The following is a 21534-nucleotide window of genomic DNA, read 5'->3' on the forward strand; positions in this document are numbered from 1 at the left end:
TGCGAATATTCATGGCTTAAAAGTTATTCTGTATCTCGAGTTCTATAATTTATTTTTACGTATAAAATAAACGTATAGAATAAACGGCGACGACGCTCGACGAGGGCCGACGAGCGACGAACGTCCAAGACCAAGCTACTGCCATATGGCATACAATGTAAACGGATGGAGGATCAAGCGTTATTAGCAATTTATGCTTTTATGTTTTTAATCAGAACACTATTGTTAATACGAATGAGTTTTAGAGCTTATCCCGATCAAAATGAATCAAAACACGACATCATTTGGACCGTCTTTAATGAAATTGTAATTTTTATCGTAACATTACGTATCAATGAAACTTGTTCGATTACACTCGAATTTGACCACATTTTCATCAGAAAAATTCCCTCCATTCGATCGTCACAATTTTATGAGGATATATTGATAAATCTAAAAGTTTAAACTTTCATTCGTGCGCGATGCTCCATCCGCTTACATTGTATGTCGTTTGTCGTCGCTGGGTCTTTGAACCTCGGCGCTCGGTAAAAGTAATTCGAAGATTTATTAGAAGCCTTCGAATAGAAAATACAGATAAAAGATGAAAAAATTATTCGAAGTTCGAATAAATCCACTTCGAATAAAAAAATTTATCTTTTTTCGTCGGATAAATTCTCGTCGAATAAAATTATTTATTCGATACTCGTCGATTAAAGATACTTTTTTTATTCGAACCTTCGAATAAGGAAATAAAAATTTTTTTGTCTTTTATTCGTTATTCGAAATTTTTATTTAGATAAATATTTTGCCCAACTCTGGTCGGAGAATATTACATTTGATAATCGATATGGGTCCGTGATGAATCACCTTCTCACCGACGAGAATTTCCTTAGTGGTCTTCTGCACCGACGAGATACCGTCGTTGGCCTTCTGTTTCTTACTCCAGCCAAAATCTATCCTAGAGGGCGGTAGAAAACACCGTATTTTTCGAGCGACACATTCTCCCGTAAGGCTGGCAGTCTTTATATATATCTCGTCGGTGGAACAGTAACATTCCTCTCTGCTAAAACTCCGAGTGGAACTACGCGCGAAAAATTGATTAATGGTGACATCTATCTGCAATTTCACACAGAACGGCAAGTGCGTCGTCAATCGGTTCCAGACATGGACGCCAGGTGACATTACACACCGTTTTCGCACGTTTTCGTCATTTGTCTTTGCTGTTTGCGTTGAATCAGTATCGGGCGCATGAGTGTGAGCAGTAAGTACTGCGAAAAAAAGCTGTGACCGCGTGGGTCCGTGTCGAAGTTTCCCACATTCGGCTGAGTAATATGGCAGCTAAGATGAATTACTTCGATCCACCGAGTTCAGCGAGTTCTGAAAGGTGAGCGGACAGACATTTGATTTGTCGGTATTTTTTCCAAAAGCAAACTGTTCGACCTTTCTCGTTTAGCGAAGACGGCGAGGTCTGTTTGGACGAGCGAGAGATAAGCCTCGTTGATGAGCTTTGCGAAGAGGCTGAATACTATAAACGTTCTGACATCGGGCCGGCGCCGCAGTCTCCCCGTCCACCTTCCACTGGTAAAATCATCGTATGCTCCGATCATCAACAATTGTGAAATATATTATTTGCGATGTCACGTTCGCTTTCTCACGAGTGTCGGTGTTTGGTTGATACGTTTGTTTGCAATTGTATACATATGACACACCAATTTACAGTGCCAGTTTGGAGCACCTGCGTCTGGCAGAGAGGATGTACTTGGCAGAATGAAGTAGAAACATTGTGCAATTTCAGGATGAAATCTAAGATTCCTAAAAGTATCATTCCTTGCTACCTTTATCCTTTCTCGCTATCCTTATTTTCCTATTGATGGTATCTACGATTCGGTTCGATAATCTATAAGATTTTAACTAACGAAGTAATAGCAGAATTGATTGACAGTTTGTAAGAATTAAGTAGATGCAAACTCCTATTCTATTAGCTTTTCATTCTTTAATACACTATGTCTGAATCTTTAGTGTAAACTGAAGAATATGTTATAATTAAAACTCTTAACTGTATGATAGGATCTCAAATTTCACCAAGGTCGCGAAGGCAGCGGACCACGAGCTTGTCTCAGTCTAGCAAAAAAACATCTGCTGAATCCATCCTTAGAAGTAAGACAAGAACAATATACACAGCTGGCAGACCACCATGGTACAATTCAGCAGGGCAGCAAGTTGAACCTTTTGTAATAGGTTGGTAATATGCATACATGAAATATGGATCTGTGACAGGGTGCTTGAAATTATAAGTGGCCTTGTGTTAGGAATTTGTGGAGGCAGTGCATCTGGAAAAACCACAGTTGCAACAAAAATAATAGAATCCTTGGATGTACCATGGGTAACGTTACTCAGCATGGATTCATTTTACAAGGTACAGAAAGCTGCTATTTATTAACTATATATTAATTATAGATCAATATTATCATCGATGGCTTTTGATGCAGGTATTAAATGAAAAACAGCATGAAATGGCTGAACGTAATGAATACAATTTCGATCACCCAGATGCTTTTGACTTCAAGCTTCTTAAAACAACACTACAACGTCTAAAAGAAGGCAGAATGGTGGAAGTTCCTGTTTATAATTTTGTAACGCATTCTAGGGAAAGTAGAACAGTAAGTAGATATTTATGAACGCGTTCGATTTAGTTAAGCCTGTGTTGAGTCTATTGAATTCCTTCTTATCCCAAAGAAAACAATGTATGGTGCCAACGTAATTATATTTGAGGGAATATTGACATTCTACGATGTCGACGTTTTAAAGGTAAGCCATCGTATTGTCACGAAAGCAAGATGTCTGGGGTGATCAGCGCGAAGGTACGAAAAACAGAAAGAACACAAATTACTACTGATCCGCTTTCTTCGATTGGTCAAGATGTGCGACCTGAAGGTATTTGTTGATACCGATGCCGACGTGAGACTCGCAAGGCGATTGCGGAGGGACATATCGCAAAGAGGAAGGGATTTAGTTGGTGTCTTGAAGCAGTACAGCACAATGGTGCAACCAGCTTTTTACTATTACATAGCGCCGTCGATGGTTCACGCGGATATTATTGTGCCACGTGGCGGAGAAAACGAGGTTGCAATAGAGTTGATAGTACAGCATATACATACCCAACTGCAGTTGGTAAGATCAATTGTTTCCTAAATATCCGCTCTGCTGATTGTAATTACAGTCACTTCTTATTTTAGAGGGGTTTCAAACTCAGAGAAAAGTTAGCTCATTCATATATTGGTCAACCGTTGCCATCTTCTCTCTACATGCTTCCAGATACACCACAGATTAAGGGTCTGCACACATTTATAAGGAACAAGGAAACGTACAGAGACGAATTTATATTCTATTCGAAGCGTTTAATACGTTTAGTCATTGAATACGCGTTATCCCTTTTGCCTTTCGAGGTTCGTATTCTCCAAGTATAAGAAAATAGAGCTGTTCGAGAACCCGAATATGTTCGAGAATTCCGATATATTCGAGAGTACTGAAATTTTCAAGAACCCGTCCCGATCCAGCATTTTCGGGTTCTTGCACGCTTCAAATTAAATAAATTTTATTTGGTTACATAATGTATTCTCTGTTCGAAGGACGTAACAATAGAAACACCTCAAGGAGTGCTATATCAAGGGAAACGCGGCGCCACGGATAAAATATGTGGTGTGTCCATTCTACGAGCCGGTGAGACTATGGAGCAAGCTGTTAGGGATGTCTGTAAGGATATTAGAATAGGAAAGATACTTATACAAACGAACCAGCAAACTGGGGAACCCGAGGTACTGCTCGCATCTTCTTTCCCTGTCGGAGGAGACCTCTTACAAATCTGTTAATGTATGTTACAGCTGTACTACCTCCGATTACCAAAGGATATAAAGGACTACAAAGTAATATTGATGGACGCAACAGTGGCGACAGGTGCTGCTGCCATCATGGCTATTAGAGTTTTACTGGATCACGATGTGGCTGAAGAGAATGTGTTACTCGTATCGTTGCTTATGGCAGAATCCGGTGTGCACTCGGTTGCCTACGCATTCCCACATGTTAAAATCGTCACGTCCGCCTTGGACCCTGTGGTGAACGAGAAGTTCTACGTGTTACCTGGTATCGGCAACTTCGGCGATCGGTACTTCGGAACTGAACCATCTGCGATTGAGAATTAAAGCAACTTAAGATAATTTCAGTTCTCCGATTATAGTTATTTAATCCGTTGTTACAAAGCAAGCGCAGTCGTCTCTTATATCTTTAATAAATCTGTGTTACGATCGGGACTACCGTGCGTATATGTCATTTATGTCTCGAGTCTATAGATTTGTACAAAGTTAATTCGGTGATTGTGTTTATTCGCTTCAATATATCGGTTACATAGTGAGTCAGACATTAGAGTGGCGTAGTGTCTATGTTAGAACGGGCATCGCCATTTTCAGCAGCGGCACCGGTGCTGCGTAATTGTCTGTAACCGCGAGCACTTGCTCGGCGGGAACGTCGCCAAGAATCCAAGTTTCCGGTGGTAATATCGCTCGGTTGATTCAAAAGATATGTGATCAGTCGATCTAGTGCTGCCAAGTCCTCGCTCGTGTTACCAGAATTTCCTAAACTTTCCGGTGGTCGGAAACTGTCCGAGACCCCTTCGTTGTGTCCGATATTTGTAATATTACCCACGCCGCTGGCTTGGAGACCCAATTTTGGAGTAAACTGTACCGAATCATGATATTGATTTAATTTCGTACACACTTTGTTGAAAATAAACGATTTACCCAGTTGGTGTTAAATAGCTTATTACTCGGCTCTGTCGGTTTTTAATATTTAACATTTAATACTGTACTCAAATTGTTCTTAAAGGATCAATTACAATGTCGGCCTTCTATTGCTAGGTGATGCCACTATTCTCTTCTCTGATAAAGTTGATGTGTAAGTTATTAAACTATTTAGCAGCAACCGACAAATTTCTTGTTTGAAAGATGAGGCATGGGGGCTTGACAATTCTTATTAGGTTTGTTAATATGATCAAAATAGTTGCTCAGCTTATTACTCTTACAAGTATATAATCGTAATTACCTGCTCAGGACCGTGTTGACCGTAACTTATTCTCTGCACTTTGCGGAATGTCTCGTCGTTGATAGCTTCGCGGACTGCTTTGTTCAACGTTTGCTCCAGCGCCCGTTGTTTCGTTTTACTCAATCCATCGTAGAAACTGTACAAAACATCATTTCCTTGTTTATGCTTGTCAAAAATAAGGGGATTGAAAATTATACAATACAAAATTCTGTCCGTGGCTGTAAAGAAGGCACTCGGGACGGCACAGGGGCGATAGGCGACCCTATCTGTTCATAATTTGATTTGCTGGTGTTATCACTCCAACCGATAGCAAAATTATATGTTCCTAACAACCCAATCAGACCCGCATTCCTCTGAGCTGTCTTTTTTCACAGCCACGGACATTACGATTATAAATTTTGGCTCCAAAATTGTTGGGAACCGTGCAGGTAAACAGTAAATTGGGCAGAACTTTGAAATAAAGAATCTTTCATGTTTCCGCAGGGTGCGACAGAATAACGGAGTTAAAATTAGAAATATTCTAGCATGTATTATGCATTTTAACCAGCCCTTCTTCAAGTTTGAACCTTCGTTCTTCTACAGGGTGCGCTATCACGCGTCTATGACGTACGCAACGTACATCTCCGTTGCCCGCGTTGCCGCGTTTTAGGCGAATTTTTAAATATTAATAACTAAAAAATGAAGCCGAAATCACAATTGCTTTACTCTTCATTTTCGTCTTATATTGTCATGGGGAACCACCCCTTACATTTTCCACCTGTAGTCGAAAACCCTGTACATGAATAAGCGTTCAGAAATTGTTTTATTTACGAAAGCTTTTTTCGAAAACGTCGTTTTTTTTCTTTAATACTAAACTTTCCACGCACTGAAAGCGACTGGCAGGCGTAGCCTTGTAAAAATGGCAAGATCAATAGAGATCATTACAATAATGGTAAATCGAAATGTGTAAAACCGGTGTTGGTAGGTCTAGTGTTAAAAACGGTTAAACTCGGTTGTTTTGGTGCACCCTGTAAAATAATCTCGGGAGTCGTGTCGAGTTGAAACGGACTGAAATGAAATTCATTCGAGTCCGGCGAAGCAGTAATACGTTTAATTCCAGTCACCTCGAGTCCAGGGAGCTGTTATCTCGTGAAATATTCTTATCGCGGACCAACCGGATGTCGTGTTCCCAGAATCGGCGTAATTCCGGTGTGGACGTGTACGGGGCAGCGACTTCTTTAATCTGCGAGGAAACCGAGAGTCAGTAATCGGCCGAAAGGAACCTGTGCATTATACCAGCGCGCGGGGCGAAATGGAAAAGAAGCATTACAGAGATTGAACTCGTTTATGGTCTAGCATTACCGGCAGTAGCCCGGTTGCGTAATGGCTCGGCGATGCCGGGCCTCTGACATTATCGTGAGAAATTACGTAGCATGATTCCGATCTCGAGGGCGTGATGGTGGGCCGGTCGAATTGTCGTGACCTTACTCACCTTCAGAACTATTATCGCGGTGATAAAGATACATATCACGTTGATAAAGGTCAAACACGCGCTGATTATGCCGTTGCAGAAGAACTCGAGCGGCAAGTACTCCGTGTACACGTAGACGTAAGAGGTGTTGTAGTCCGTGTAGGACTCGCCTTTAATGTGCGGCATTTTAATCGGCCGATAGATTAGCCATATGCACCCCAACGCCCAGTATAAGCCCTGCGAAAATTCGTTTAATCGTTCCGCGGCAAGTGCCGGTTGTTAAAAGTTTACGACACTTTTTCGGATTACTTGGCACATACTACTATGATCCCTACGTCTTATTATTTTTCACTCACGCAATTCACCACCGGGGGTAGCAAGGAAGCTGATATGGCGACTCCAATCAGTGGTCCGTTGCTTCCCTGTAATAGAGCCACGGCCACACCAGCGCCCGATGGTAGAGCCCATAATATACCCATCCAGAGGGACCTGTAATTGCCTCTGCGGCCGACATGTTTATCTTCAGGCTTCTCTTCCCTTGATCTTTCAATCGTCGAAAGAAACAGCTACTTTCGCTGTTAACCCTCATGCGGTCTTTTGGCCATTTTTGATCAATTAAAATCTTTTCTCGTTGTACAATTGGTTTTTGATAGGCATTTTACTTCAAATTTTAGGACATAAACTTATTTTTGCTTCTAAAGAAATGGCAAAAGAAAAAATGTTTCCAAAAGTGCGTATCGTTCTCACGAAACAAAAATTGTTACGTTAAAGGTCTTCGTGGTGAAACATTACCATTCAATAAAATTCAAACGATAACTATCCGCTTGCGCTATAATTAGGCAGAAGAACTAAAATATTGTAACATTCTATCAATTATTGCACCACATCTTACACACTCACTTTAGCATATTGTATTATTGCATAAAAAATATAAAAGACTATTATTATTGTCATTATTATCATTAATAAGTATGTAATGAATTATAATTACTTTTTGTTGCGTTCTGAATACGTTATTATTTTATTTAATCTAAGTGATAAAAAATGATCGTGAATATCATTAATGTCATTTTAAATGAAGACCGTATGAGGATTACAAACGAGCATGGGGTGATTCTATTCGCAAAACTAAGTAAAGAAGAAACGAGTAACATTTTTTCGATTCACGTTTCGCTTTCGAGAAAATCGAGCTTGAAAATTCGGCGGCCACGCGTGCTCCGTCATTCGCGAGAAGTGGAATTGGTCGATCATGGCCAGACGCGTCAGACGATTCCTATTCAATCGGGTATGAAAATCCATGAAAAAAAGGGTTGAAAATTACCTCCCTTTCATCTCGTCGGTTGGCCAATCGTTGTATCCCCAAGGCATCTCTGTAGTACCCAGAAGGAGGCCGAATATGAAACCAAATAGTATAGAAAGAAATATGCCTAGCAACAAACTTTTCAGCCCGATAAATTGTAGATTCCTGTCGGCTATGATAGTGCCGAAGGTTACCGACATCACGGGACCCTTCGAAAGCGTTATATTCATGAATATCACGTTTTAAACGATTTTGTGTCGTGACATATAAAATGTTACCATTAACGGAGATACCAACATGGCCGCGACGACATTCGTTGCGCTATTCTCGATGAGGCCTAGCGCCGCGAGACAACTGTAACAAATTACAATAATGTTTCTTCACATCGAAACGAAGAAACTTGGCGACTCTTACTCTGCCGTGAGCACCAATAGCACGTAATCGAAAGATAGGTCTCCCCCGCTGCGAACGCCGTCCACAACCTGTTTCACTGTTAATTTTGATCGTATAGATTCCACGAAACCTTTCCAAGCGTTCTTCCTGTTCTCCGACTCTTTCCGTCTGAAATGTTAAATTTCAATTCTATAGCTGCCGTTTCTGCCAGCGGTGTCCATTTTCTTTTCCGACGGTAACCTTCGTGCCAAATCGTCCTTAATGGCGGCGGATCCAACGCTGCCAATGCCGCTGTACGTGCACTGCGTCGGAATCACACTGGGAAACGTTTAAAAATGGATGAGGACATTTTGAAGAGATACCGCGCGGCTTGTTTCGAGGTAACGCCGAGATAAATCACCTTACTATGGAGTTCATCTTCACGCCGATCCCCATTTCCGTGAGACAGTGCAGGCAGTTTTCGCATGGCTCCCCAGCGGGGACCGGAAATATCACCTTCGTACCAACAAAAGTGTTTAATCGGGAATGATGCCTATAAACTGTTTCCCTTCCTTACCTCGTAGTACATGTCCTCCTTGTCCTTGCACCAAACTATGTGCTCGACTTTCAGTTTCTTCAGCAACTCTTCCAAAACCTTCGATGGGCCCAAACATCTCTCAGTAAATAATGTAAAAATACCTCTTAACCCCTAGTCGTATAATAACCAGTCAGACAAAATAAATATTTAAGCATTAACCCGAACGGGCCCGTCGTGTTCGGATAAACGAGACTCTTCTGTATAAAATAAGTATATTAGTTTCCCTTTTCCTTTAGGAAATTGTTAATGATGAAGAAGCCCTGATGTTTATACGGCAAGGGGTTGTTAAGGTTCTGTATTTCGCATATACCGTTTCCATCGAGACGAAGACGGGGCTTCTTTCGCGCAGACCGGAAGTGTCGCGTCCACGAGCTCGAAGGTACCTTCTGCCCCCGAAGTGATTGGTAATGGCAGCATCGTCCTCGTCGTCATCGTTATCCAGCGACAAAAGTTGAGTTTTCGTGTTCGTTTCTCTGAGACGCACGTTCACCTTCGGCACGTCCACCGCTTTCTCATTCTTCCTCGGTCTATTCAAGGGCTCGCCGAAGATCAATTCATGCTCGTAGCTGGCCGTCGGTATACAAACTAGAAACACCACTCCGCCTGGCATTCTAACCGCGAGAAATTAGTCGATCAGGATTCGCGATCCACTACAGCCTCGTGACACTGCTCGGATGAATCTCTAAGCCTCGAATAGATCTTCCGAGGTATCAAATTTAAATTAGCGGGCTGCTAATCATTTTACTGAGTCGTACTTAATTGACGCGACGTCGGCGTTGTGTCAGACGGTGCTTATGTGTCTTTCATTGTACCCCGGAAAGCAATGAATACATTTTTGAAATTCTGTTCGCGTTCTTAGAAATGTTCTCGGTTAATTCCATTTGTTAACCTAATGCTTTTAAAATTACTGTCGAGGAGCTTATGCCTGTGTTGCGACAGACAAGGTACAAGAATAAAGCTGACATTCAGATTATTCCGACTTCCTTTTGGGTCTCGAAATCAGCGACCTAAGATTTATATAATCTTAGAAGAACTTGTAAACCAATGATGCTACCCAGCTAATTAGCTGCACATTCTTAATTTGTTTCGTATGTGTGAAGCATAGTGTAAGTATGTTGAAAGAATGTTCTTCAGTGAATAATTCTTTAAGCGACTACTGTCAATGAAAAGATGGTATTAATAATAGAGTATAGTCTCAGTATTTAATCTTGTTTGCGCTGTTACTGTATTATATTTGTCCCACCTACGGGGTTGGATGGCACCGCAATTCTCTTTTTTAAACTTCGACCATACGTCGCAGATAAATTCATTTAAGAGATGCATAATCACGTCAGTTCCCACTGTTCAAACAATTTTTATAATTTCTTGGAAAGCAAGAAGGTTGTCGGCGTTCTTGGAAGAATTGTATTCACGATGGAGAGGGGAGGTCGAAAGAAACGGACTGTGCTTTTTACGAAATAAACATTTATTTTAACAAATCAACAGCGTAAAGACTAGCGTCTAGAGACTAGTCTGACATCTTGTCCGATCTAGATAACTAGAGGCCACCAGGAATATCCCGCGAAGGGAAATTTCGATCTCGTTCCGGGATTTTCACGAGAATTGACTTTTTGCGTATTTTTTTTTTTTTTCGTTTTGTTTTGTTAAAAGCGCGTGTCTCGAGGGAGCTGCGCGCGAAAGGAATATATACCCTAAACGACAATCCTAGGAGAATCCTAAAAACCGTCACTCTAATTAGAATACTATTCAACGATTACCTTAAGAAAAATGAAATCTCAACGCGGTGTTTCGATCAATTCCATAAGTACATAGTCGCCGGCGAGCGCCAACACGAAGTCGTCTTGAATTAGCGAACAGCCTCGGGGCTCAATTCTCATGAAAATTGGAAGTCTGATTTCCCTTTACACCTTCCCGTTAGTCGCATACCTCGACACGCCGATGTCTCTTAATCCCGTGTCCAATAAATGATGGTAATAATACGTCATCGTAATAACTTGCTACGTTGTCCGCTATGAAAAGTTCCTTTATTTACATACGGTGTTAATGGTCGCATTAGGTACTGAGCCTACGACTGTTTCCTCCGCGGCTGGTCTTTTTAATATTTTTTTTCCTTGCTACTTGTGACTTTTATCGATTTATTTCTTTACCCCACATCATCGTCGTTTATCATCATCATCATCATTATCATTATTTTAGTTTTAAGGCCATATTTAAGGAGAGGAGCGTTTTCTGACAACTTCCATTTGTCTGTCGCCGTAAAGGACTCCGACGATCCTCGGTAAGATGTCATTTTGTTATACAGGATTTGTCCTTATGAAGTACAAGCTGAACGCCAGGGACCAATTACATATAGCGATGCAAAAAGTTTGTGCAAATGCGTAACGTAAGTTGCGTTGTAGTAACTCCGAATTCTATGGCGTTCTCTGACATTAAAAATCGTCCTGAGATTCCAAAGGGACGAACAAATGAAATTTGATATTTTAAAATTCGAAACGCTTCAGCGTAATTTAATGTCGAATCAACTCAAAGAGAATTGTCGCCATGCCACGAAAGATCCGCTGCGAACAGATTTTACTGAAAATGGAGTTGATATGCACCGACGATATCTGTAACATTAATCACGTTTACACAAACTCTTTTCACAATCAATTTCATTTGAAACGGAACTCCCGTGCACAAGGATAAATCCTGTACAAAAATTTATTAAGAAACACTCGTTTTGTTGATCTCCGAGTTTCTTGCATCTCTGTACGAAGCGTTCTGCTTTACCATTATTTTCTTCTCAGAGATTCTTCTCGTGGGTGATCTAAGAAACGGTCACGTGAGGATCGTCATTGAGAAAACGTGACCGTCGACGAGTACGCCTGTTGCATTGAAAAATTGAGTCGCCCGTAGAGACTTTTGCTTGACCCCGTTCTTCGATGATTCAACGAATCCGAATTTTCGTAGGTATCTCGAATAAACTTCTCGCGCGTTTCATTGATAACAGCAGCCGTATGTAGTAGCAGCTTTATAGCGTTTTATTAATACTTTTGAAAGTTCATCTTCACTGTAACATTCCGCAAAAGTCTCCGTAGGAACTCAGCGACTGAGAAGCGATGTCGCCGGAAAGAAGATGTGGAGACTCCTGTTGTCGAGAACGTAATCTCGTTGCAGACGGATTTTCTAGTGCAAGAACTTATAAAAACCTTACAGTTGTATTTTCACTCCGAAGAACGATGACGTTTTTTTACAGTAAACCTCGCGAGGCGCTAATTCAAATAATTGTAAGTTTGTCAAAGAGAAATGTAAACCACAGATGAGTTAACTGCTATTCCAGAATATTGTCAGCCTTTCCTTGAATCGCATGTCCATTTAACGTTTGCGTAAGCAATAAAACTGTACGAATAATTCTAATGATACATTTCAATAATAATTTTCAATTAAAGTTCCAATTATAGATCCATGTAACAGAGTCCCAGAAATTCACAGAACTTTTATGATATTTTGAGAAGAACATCAAAAATCGTCGACGATATAGTAAACACGGGCTTGGATACCCGGTTGCCTACGCAAGGGTGTGAATAACATTTAGATGTAGACTGTGGAGTTTATGCATTTATGATAAAAGTTAGTGGTCAAAATTTTAACACTATTTCTACTTCGGTTTTACGTATACCTAACCCGACTTATTTTTTCACGTAGGGTCACCTCTTTTTCGGTTCCGGTTATCGAATATCCTATGTATTCAAAGAAATAGATTTTTTGAATAATTTCCCTTCAATGCATCTTTGCAATCTTCATCGATTCCAATTAATAAATTTGACAAGGTATCTTTCGACACCTTCGGCAGAAATAGTGTTCAACAGTAGGAAGGTGCGGACGATTTAATAATTTAATTACCAATTAAAGAAAGAAATTTCTATTTCGAGTGTGCGGCACTCGATGCAAAAAGACTTAATTGCAAAGATCCGCGGACTAGCTAAATCCCGTCGCGTTTAACCGTCTGGACGAATCGGTCGAAGAGCAGTCTCGGTTACCTAACTTCGACGAGATTACTATACCCGCAACAGGAGCGGTCGGATCTCCTTTCGTAGGATTGCAACGTCGCGTCTAATTCTGGGCTCGCGTATCTACAAACTGCGAAGCAAATCGCTGCGTGATCTTCGGCGTGGCGCGTCGATGACGGCGTGTCACGTGTGTCTCCCAGGGAAAACAAAGAGAAGAATAGATCGACTACAGCTCGCCGCAGAGCGATCATCGAGTCTAGCGTGTCGGCCTCGCGTCTCGCCGTTCGTTCCTGAAAACGATCTCGTCTCGTCTTCTCGCCCCTTCCTCGTCTCGCGCTCGGACCGGAAGTGCACCGGTCGCCGCTAGGATACTTCTAGGAATCTTAAGGCCACGATACCAAGTCTCGTCAGCGATCATTGCGAGAGTCTTGCGGGAGTGCACGCGGTGTCGTGTAGACCCGACACCCGAGGGGAAAAATTCGGACCCTAGGAAAATGGCACACGCGCTGCCCCGGCAGATCGATCTATCAGCACGCGGAGAAGCGGAACAGCGTCGAAGATCGATTGAGAAAAGCTCTCCCGTGTGCGACGAAGTGCAGAGGAAGTGCATTTGGAAAATGAACCACGGAAAACCAGCCGTTCCCCCGGTCTATCGTGTCCGACCATTGGTCGCGCGTGGAGGAATTGGTATCGGTTAAAAAAATAGCTTTCTCTTTCTGACTCCTCTCTCTCCCTCTCTCTCTCTCTTTCTCGCGTCTTGCCACCGTATTTCGAGCGAAAATATCGGTGGTTCGAGTACCGAATGGGATCGCGGTGTGGTTCACCAGTGCGATTCCGATCCACGATCGACTCCACTCGAACGACGCCTACTCTTTACGATGCCCTATAAAATTATGGGGGGTAGTGTAGCGTAGACGCGGGAAGAGCAGCGAGAGCTTTGTCCACGGTAGCTGCTGCCGTCGGTCGAACGAGCCGCGTTTCGTCCTCCGGCGAGCCAGAGAGGGGACGCGTGTGCAGAAAATTTCCGAAAATATACCGACGACTAATATGTATACTCTGCTACACTCTCGAAAACAATACGACGGGTGGAATATCCAGGTCTCGTACGGTCTCGCAGTCGTTCTTCGAGTTTAGCTTCGGGGAAACGTCGCGTCGGGTGAGACAAACAAACACCGGCGTCCCTTTTCCCGCGTCTGCGCACCGACACGGCCCCTCGAACCGGAACAAAAATATTCGTTCTCTGAAAATGGAAAACTAGCTACGCCCCGAAGAACTCGTTTTTGTCCTGTCTGCGTGCGAACGAAAGCATCATGGTACTCAACGAAGATACTTTCCGTCATCGTGGTCCTGCAAAATGGAGAGGCTGCCGATGGCGCCAAGACGGCGGCTGGTCCTCTCATCGCGTGCTAGAACGGTCGTCCTCGAATGGGAGCGCCGATCGACATGGGTTCAGCAACTGTTTAGGAGAAAATCGCTGGAGTAAACGAGAGCCTAAGCTCCTCAGACGGGGGCGCTGGGTCGTCGCAGGAGAGACGAGAGCAACGAGCGTCGAGGTGGTCGCCGCCACGGACGACGCAGCCGGCGCTCGTCGTCCGCGTGAGACGACGTCTGCTCCTCGACGATCCCCAAGGGTCAAGCCTTCTCTTCCTCCTCGTCGATGTCTTCCGACGATTCGGACGAGTCCGTGATCAGGGCGGTCGACAGGCTCGGTACCTGGGCCGAGTACGGGAACGAGCTCATCCGGTACTTGTGCGGCAGGTTCCAGCACTCCGGCAGCGAATGCGAGCCATCGTCAGTTATCTTGTCCGACTGCGATGTCTCCATCGAACCCAGCTCCATCATCGACACCCTCCTTGTCGGACCCTTCTTGCTGCCTGCAACACCAACACTCCAAACTTAAACACCTCACCTACCGGAAGTCTATTAATTGGATTTCTCTAGAACGGTATCAAACGGAAGATTTTTGAAGAATCTCCCTTTACATTGTAATCCCAAAAGAAATGATTAAATGACGTCACCGGATATAACTTGTTGGTTCACGATTGAAATTGCTGTTACTGTTAAAAGATCCATTAAAAAGTCGTGGACCATAGGCTTTCGAAAATTATGGAATAATCGCCGGTAGGTAATGGATTGACACATTGTACGCGAGACATGTACTGTTTTAATTAGTGACTCTTTTTGTTGCCAGCATCAAATGTAGAAAGGGATAGTGGGTGAATGTAACGTCAACGCCAGTTCCCCCAGTGAGGTAATATTAATTCAATGATGAAACTGTTTCTAATGATTTTTGAAAAGAAAGTTTTATCTATACAAGGTGTTCGACTACAGGTGGGAGAAAATTCAAGGAGCTGTCGCGCGCCTTTATGACGCAACCAACGTACACCTCTGTCGGTCGGGTTGCCGCATTTTAGGCGGATTTTTAATTCATAATAACTAAAAAATGAAGCCGAAATCGCAATTTTTGTACTCTAAATTTTCGGCTTATATTGTCCTGGAGAACCACCCCTTCAATTTTCTCCCACCTGTAGTCGATCACCCTGTATATTCGTGACACTTTTCTGATTGAAACGACACTAAACACGATACAATTCGGATCGTATTCGTTCGTTTAATCCACAATATAATGTTCGGATGATGATACTACTGAATGATTGAACGAGCAAATGTGCTCCGAAATAGGTTATGCTTGGTTAATCGTAAAAACATTTGGTTAGAGTTTCATGAAGGAATAATAAAAAAAAAAGCATAAAGAATTGTTTAAAAAACCAAAAATATTTTCTTTTACCTACAAAAGTATGATATAACGTAATTTGGCTCTGGAATCCAGGATAATTGTGAACCAATTTATAAATACTACAATGAAGTAGAGTTTTCCCTATCAGGGTCCTCGCCGGTTTCTAAATAAAAATAAGAATCATAAAGTGTGATTAAATAAACGGAAAAAAAGGAGAATTAATTTGAAGATGAGACTCGACGATAGGAAGAATGCTTACTCGAAGCCCTAGAGGGTGAGTCTGTCTGCTCCGTCAACAGAAAGTCTTCACGCTTGTCCAAAATATCTTGATCTATACTGCTGGGGGTGCAGACGCTGTCGCGACGGAACAGGCCAATCACTGACTGAACCTTCGGCTGCTCGATTCCACCTGCGATCAAGAAAACTCTTCACCACTGTGAATTAACATCACGCTGCAGGATGTTTCATCTATCTTGTCCATTCGAGCTTTTATTGGAAACCTCATTGTAAGAACACGTCCCATGTCAGAGTTCAATGTTTCGCTTATGATCAGACTGCGGATTCTTATGCAAAATCAAAAAGATCTATACTAACTGCAAGGTACAGTAGTTGCATAGACGTGTATTTCTTGTCCTAATAATTTTTACGAGTTGAAAATAATACAACAATATTTTTAAATTCATTGAACGAGCTCAGTAATTTATAAAATCCGCATTTATACATACATACTGATGACACATGCATCACAATGTTTTATGCAACACATCAGAAGTCATGATCAAACTTATTATCTAAATTCCAATCTTTCATGGATCATTTTATAAGAACCAGGATGAGGAACAAGATTAGTTTATCAACTAGAAAATTCTTTACGGTAAGAATAGAATACAGATGTCATAAATATTTGCAACCATACATGTTTCCTTGTATTCTAGAAATATTTCAATACTATAAATGCAAAATGATCCGCAGTTTATTCATAATGATCAAGAAGAAAGTGTAGCGTTTACGATACAGTACGGAACAAATAAAAGATTCATAATTTAATAAATTGTTGTTATAGTGCAGTTTAACAAGGTCTCTAGCACCAAAATTTCAAGTGGCCCGAACGGAAAGTTCATCACGAGGCCCGTAAACTTTGAGTTACCGTATCAAGCTACGATCGACGATTAGGAATAAATGAGACACCCTGTACACGGTGCACAGAAACGAGAAAGCAGTGCTTGAAAAGGAGAGGTCAAACAGAAAAGTGACTGTTCTCAAAGGCTGAGTTCGAGCACGGCAAGAAAACCAAACGAATTTATATGTTGTTCTCGGTGTGGCGAGCGAGTGCGCGTATAGATGTGTGTGTGTGTGTGTGTGTGTGTGTGTGTATGTGTGCGAAATCTGCGAAGGGGATTGGGTAACCCAAAGATCGAAGAAAGGAGCGCATTTCCTATACAGACGTCAAGAAAGAAAAAACGGAAAACGACAGGAAGTCTGGAAAGATCTGATGCGTGACATTTACATGTTCTGCAACCGGAAGTGGACGTTTATTGCAGTCCGAAGGTATCCCCCGGCTTCGTAAGCTGCCTCGTCTTCAAAAATATGGATCCCCTGTAAAGTAGTGGTTTTTTTTTCACCGTCCACGTACCTGCCATTGGACATCTAGCCATCGAATCGATACATTTTTATTTAATTACACGACGACGCACAATGTAGCTGTAAAAATTTGTTACTCTTACTTAGGCGCCGTGTCCCCTTAGAATTCGAAGCACTGAAAGCACCGTTGAAAGCCTCTAATTTTATGTGTAAGGAATTATCCGACCCCATAAAAAAAAAACTAACGAGAGATTCGTCCGAAATAAGCAGTGTCAAACAATTGCCTTCAATACAGATATACAGTAATTTCTCGATATATGTCGCCAAGGCCTGGTTGATAAACGTCGCGGAATTATCCCCACTGCCGCGGAGTGTAAACATAACACGCGTTGTGGACATATATCGTGAATTCACTGTACATACAACCAAAATGTATGGCTTCTATCGGTGAATAGAAGTTGCAAAGAATAAATGTTGTAGTGTATTAACACACTGACTGCGTGACACAATTTCTATAGTAAATCGTATTTTATTTAGGTTTTAAGAAGCTGAAAGGTTTGACAGATCAATGATCAATGAACGTTTCAGTTTCAGTTTCAGTTTTGATAAATAATTTGCTGAGATTGTGTGGTATTTTTGAGGACGTTCGCTCGGCAGTCGGCGTGTTAAAGGTGTAGATCGTTTAACTGTATGACGTGTCAGCCAATGAAATCAGTGTACTGTCGCTACATTATCTCTGCTGTCATTTGGTCCTACGGCGCGATGGAGTGTCAAGAATGGTGTACATTAGACATTGTTCCGGTAATCTCACCTAAGAAGGTAGCCGAAGGGGAACTATACGGTAGATACTCTTTGTTCGAACACCAAGCGGGGAACTCGTTTTGTTTAAGCGGGTGTCCAGAATCATAGTCATCCTCCCTCTTCCACGGTAGCATGGTCTCGGTAGCGGTGGGCGTCGTCACCCGGTAGGTTTCTAGAATTCGAAAATCGAAGTAACTGTCAAAATTTCCGTCGGTATTCACAAAATCGTAACGTTTCAAGTGAAATAATCTCAAGGAAGCTTCTACATTATTTGTTTAATGTAGCGTCCGTCGAATGCATGCATACTCCATTGACTCTTTAAATAATCAAACTTCAGAGGAGAGAGATACATAGAATAGAGAAAATATTTAGAGAAGATTATATTCGTATGTTGTGCGTAATACTTCACCTCCGGGTGCACAGAGCAGATACAGGACACCTACCTTGTCACTTAAAAACCTCTTTTGCTTATTTTATTAACGACCGTTATTCCTATTAATTTATTTCATCATCATTTCCCGTATTTCAATCTAAAAACTCTCTTCGCCACCTGTGTATGCAGCTATATATATATATATATATATATATATATATATATATATATATATATATATATATATATATATATATATGTGATCAAGCATCCTAGAGTTAGTAATCATGTGTTTTCATAAAGACAAAGTCCGTTTCGAAGTTTTAGTATACCACCCCTGGCTGAAAATGTTCAATCTTCGCGCAGACGATTGTTGATCGATCTGGGCATTTATTAAATACGAAAAATATCTAGACGGAAAAGTTAACGATATTTAAGAAAAATACTAATTGAATGGCAAATGCTTCTATCCTCCCACCAAATACATAACAATGTACCGCGTGTGAACCGGTGTGTGAAAATTATAAAAAAATAAGTAGTATGACATCTTTTAATACATAGACTGATGAAGAGAGCCGAAAAAGGTTCTCGAACGTTTTGGGATGATCGAATGCTACTTTAAATCAATACAGTGTTTACTCGATATATGTCCGAAATGCCTAGCCGATAAAAGTCAAAGAACTATCCCCACTGCCGCGGGCTATATCCCGTGAGGGATCATAATTCAATTCGCTGTCCTTTTCTACGTTCGGCGCAGATCAAAGAATAGTATCTCCTGGCCGATATATGTCCCTGGTTAGACCCGTGTTTTGGACATATACCGAGTAAACACTGTAAGAACCAACATACTAGTTTTTAAATGAATAGTTTCTTTATGCAAGATGACTCTGATCATTGCATTCTGCTTTGTCGTTAATGAAAATATTTTCCACATTAAATATAAACGGTGATTATATTTAGACTGCGGATTTTATGCATTTACGACGAAAATAAGCAAAACAATGAAAGCATTTAAAGAATTCAAACATACTCTAGTATAATAAATGAATGTCTACGCAGCTCCTGCATCTTACAATGAACGCAGACAATTCTTCTTTAGCGTAAAAATTCGCAGTCTAGTTAGAATGACAGACGCTTCATTCGTTTGATCGAATACTTTCGCCAGGGGCGTGCAATTTGGAAACTATCATTCAAGATCTGAATACTGGACGATCCAGTGAATCGGGGGCGAGATTAGGCTACGAAAAGGGGACAGCATCTACTGATAAAAGTAATTGTACCATCGCATCCAAGCTTCATGTCCGGGTCCTCCGTGTTAATAGTGTCCATCGAGGTAGTCGTGGTGGCGCCATGATGGCCGTCGGCGTTCACGTTGGACGAATCTATGGAAATCGAGCGCGATAAGTTATTTGCCGGTGAATCGCCGAGGAAATTAGTTCCCTAACTCTCCGCTCATTGAAAGAAGACTTTAACGAGTACGGGACTAATCATGGTGGAACTGATTCCTCAAAGGGGTCGAGTGAAATTCATCGGGAACTTCGCCGTTCTAATGAGACATGGAACTTCGTATCAGCCCGAAGAGGGAAAAGGATGAGAGAGAGAGAGAGAGAGAGAGAGAGAGAGAAAAAATATCGAATTCTTACCGGAAGTACGAGCCGTGAAAGTTATCGCGCAGTCCCAGTCCTCTTTACTGGACGGCTTCGAGGTATCCCCGTTCTCCAGCTCGTACAGCACGCCGTTGATGTAATCTGCGACGAATTCAGATTCACGTATTCAAACGAGAACTTCCATGTAGGCCCCTATCTATTTTTTGCCGCTGCGAACCAGCGTCAATAGTCTTTTCCCGTAACTTACCCTGGGTGAACAACTTCGTCGAGCCGTTCTGCTGGAACTCCGGGAAACTCACGTGATTCTGCTTGCCGTCCTACAAGAAATGGAAGTTTTAATTACGAGCCGGCTGGTTCCGATAGAAATAAGACACTGCCGTGGCTAACGAAAAAGAAAAAACACGCCTACGCTGTTCCCTTCATGAAAATCCTCTTTGAACTTCAATTATCGGACTGCGGATTTTGTGCATCAATGACAGATTTGATGAAACGCGAACCAGTGAGAACTTCGAATGAAAATTTGTAGAAGAAAAAATAGTTGACTCCTGTTACTTGCTGTCGCTTCGGAAAATGTTATCTTGCAGAAAAATCCACAGTCCCGATTTAATGCAATTGAAAATCCTCTTTGGATAACAATTCGAGGCTATTAGAATGTGGAGTTTGTGAATCTATTGAAATTATGAAATACGTGGCAACTTCGAATGAAAATTAGTAGAAGAAAATATGTGTAGTTGACTCCTGTTTTTCGCTGCTGCTTCGGAAAATGTTATCTTGCATAAAAATCCGCAGTTCAATGCCGTCGATACGTTAATGAAAGCAATCTGAAGTTCTGCTGTGAAGAGTTAGTGTAAATCAAGATGGCGTCTACGTATATTCGAAACAGCGTTGTTACTCGACAAAGCAGAATATTCCACGGTTGAATAGCGTTTTTGGTACTCACTTTGAGCAACTTCTTACTGCGCTTGTGACGATGCTTGTGCTCACCCATCATCCGTCGTATGTTCATGTGCATTTTGTAATTGACTTGGGTCGATAGATCGCGATCGTTCACCGCGTGTCGGCTGTAGCTCAGCCGTCGATGCTGGGAGAATTTTATTTCATCACTCAGGAACTTGTTTCCATCCCCCTTTTTCTTTATTTTTATATAGCGGTTCTGAAATAGGTAGCTAAACTTTAGGAGTGCATGGTTCTTGCGAGATTCTCGTTCGCAACACCGTACCGACTACAATTCTTATATGTTTTTTTTTGCTCTCTCTCTCTCTCTCTCTCTCTCTCCCTCTCTCTTTCCCTCTCTCTTTTTCTTTCTCCCTTTCGCTCTCACGAACGAGCACCCAAAAGTTCAGCCACTTACTTGAGAATCACCCTGTAGAAGCGGTAACAAAGGGTAACAAGGAACGCTTGGAACTCGAGGGTAGCTTCCTTTGCTCCTTAGTGCAAGCGAAAGCGGTGAAGATCCGCCGGGAACTCTCAATTGTCAATCTCGCTTGCTCGGCTCTCGTCGGGAACAATCAATTTCATGGAACTTTCGCTCTCGATCATTTCGTTGGATCCTCGCTCTCTCTCTCTCTCTCTCTTTATCTCTCTCCCGCGTTCGCGCGAATATTGACAGTTAAAAATTCCCGGCCCGTGGACGCGATTCGCAACCCCGAGGCG

At 41.9% G+C, this 21534-nt stretch overlaps 3 protein-coding genes across 8 annotated transcripts in view; 1 reads left to right on the forward strand and 2 right to left on the reverse strand.

Moving 5' to 3' along the window:
* Positions 1 to 1188: 1188 nt before the first annotated feature.
* Positions 1189 to 4286, forward strand: LOC143365362 (uridine-cytidine kinase-like 1). The gene is made up of 10 exons (XM_076805472.1): positions 1189 to 1363; positions 1433 to 1560; positions 2047 to 2217; positions 2289 to 2395; positions 2469 to 2639; positions 2716 to 2787; positions 2899 to 3150; positions 3216 to 3425; positions 3609 to 3794; positions 3861 to 4286. The coding sequence occupies exons 1-10, from the start codon at positions 1311 to 1313 to the stop codon at positions 4176 to 4178; spliced, it is 1668 nt and encodes a 555-aa protein (XP_076661587.1). The 5' UTR covers positions 1189 to 1310; the 3' UTR covers positions 4179 to 4286.
* A 55-nt stretch (positions 4287 to 4341) lies between these two features.
* On the reverse strand, positions 4342 to 9865 carry LOC143365358 (uncharacterized). The gene is made up of 12 exons (XM_076805465.1): positions 9104 to 9865; positions 8773 to 8850; positions 8617 to 8711; positions 8457 to 8534; positions 8238 to 8384; positions 8102 to 8177; positions 7845 to 8032; positions 6880 to 7024; positions 6545 to 6760; positions 6177 to 6295; positions 5074 to 5209; positions 4342 to 4710 (listed from the first exon to the last, which is right to left on the reverse strand). The coding sequence occupies exons 1-12, from the start codon at positions 9401 to 9403 to the stop codon at positions 4396 to 4398; spliced, it is 1893 nt and encodes a 630-aa protein (XP_076661580.1). The 5' UTR covers positions 9404 to 9865; the 3' UTR covers positions 4342 to 4395.
* Positions 9866 to 10939: 1074 nt separating this feature from the next.
* The window catches only part of Nhe2 (Na[+]/H[+] hydrogen exchanger 2), a 37649-nt gene continuing 27054 nt past the window's right edge, over positions 10940 to 21534 (reverse strand). Inside the window, exons 12-19 of one of the 6 annotated variants that reach the window (XR_013084531.1) lie at positions 20822 to 21034; positions 20129 to 20198; positions 19918 to 20022; positions 19555 to 19656; positions 17912 to 18073; positions 15779 to 15928; positions 15575 to 15682; positions 14520 to 14656 (exon numbers count right to left, since the gene is read on the reverse strand). Coding sequence is in view for 4 of the 6 variants with exons in the window: in XM_076805455.1 (XP_076661570.1) it covers positions 14415 to 14656; positions 15779 to 15928; positions 17912 to 18073; positions 19555 to 19656; positions 19918 to 20022; positions 20129 to 20198; positions 20822 to 21034 (1044 nt within the window). In the remaining 2 variants the exon portion in view is untranslated. Of the gene's footprint in view, positions 14657 to 15570; positions 15683 to 15778; positions 15946 to 16615; positions 17116 to 17911; positions 18074 to 19554; positions 19657 to 19917; positions 20023 to 20128; positions 20199 to 20821; positions 21035 to 21534 lie in introns of those variants that run through there. The other 5 variants (XR_013084530.1, XM_076805456.1, XM_076805455.1 and 2 more) reach the window with 5 other exon arrangements.

The sequence above is a fragment of the Halictus rubicundus genome, chromosome 2 (assembly GCF_050948215.1).
Source record: "Halictus rubicundus isolate RS-2024b chromosome 2, iyHalRubi1_principal, whole genome shotgun sequence".
NCBI classification, from domain to species: Eukaryota; Metazoa; Arthropoda; class Insecta; order Hymenoptera; family Halictidae; genus Halictus; species Halictus rubicundus.

Bases quoted from the DNA above. Each gene is read 5' to 3' on its own strand.
- LOC143365362 (XM_076805472.1), top strand. From the start codon at position 1,311: ATGGCAGCTAAGATGAATTACTTCGATCCACCGAGTTCAGCGAGTTCT. The intron at 1,364-1,432 runs GTGAGCGGACAG...TTTCTCGTTTAG, and splicing joins AGTTCAGCGAGTTCTGAAAG to CGAAGACGGCGAGGTCTGTT. The intron at 2,788-2,898 runs GTAAGCCATCGT...CGATTGGTCAAG, and splicing joins ACGATGTCGACGTTTTAAAG to ATGTGCGACCTGAAGGTATT.
- LOC143365358 (XM_076805465.1), bottom strand. From the start codon at position 9,403: ATGCCAGGCGGAGTGGTGTTTCTAGTTTGTATACCGACGGCCAGCTAC. The intron at 8,535-8,616 runs GTGATTTATCTC...AACGTTTCCCAG, and splicing joins AAGATGAACTCCATAGTAAG to TGTGATTCCGACGCAGTGCA. The intron at 4,711-5,073 runs GTAATTACGATT...GATTCGGTACAG, and splicing joins GTCAACACGGTCCTGAGCAG to TTTACTCCAAAATTGGGTCT.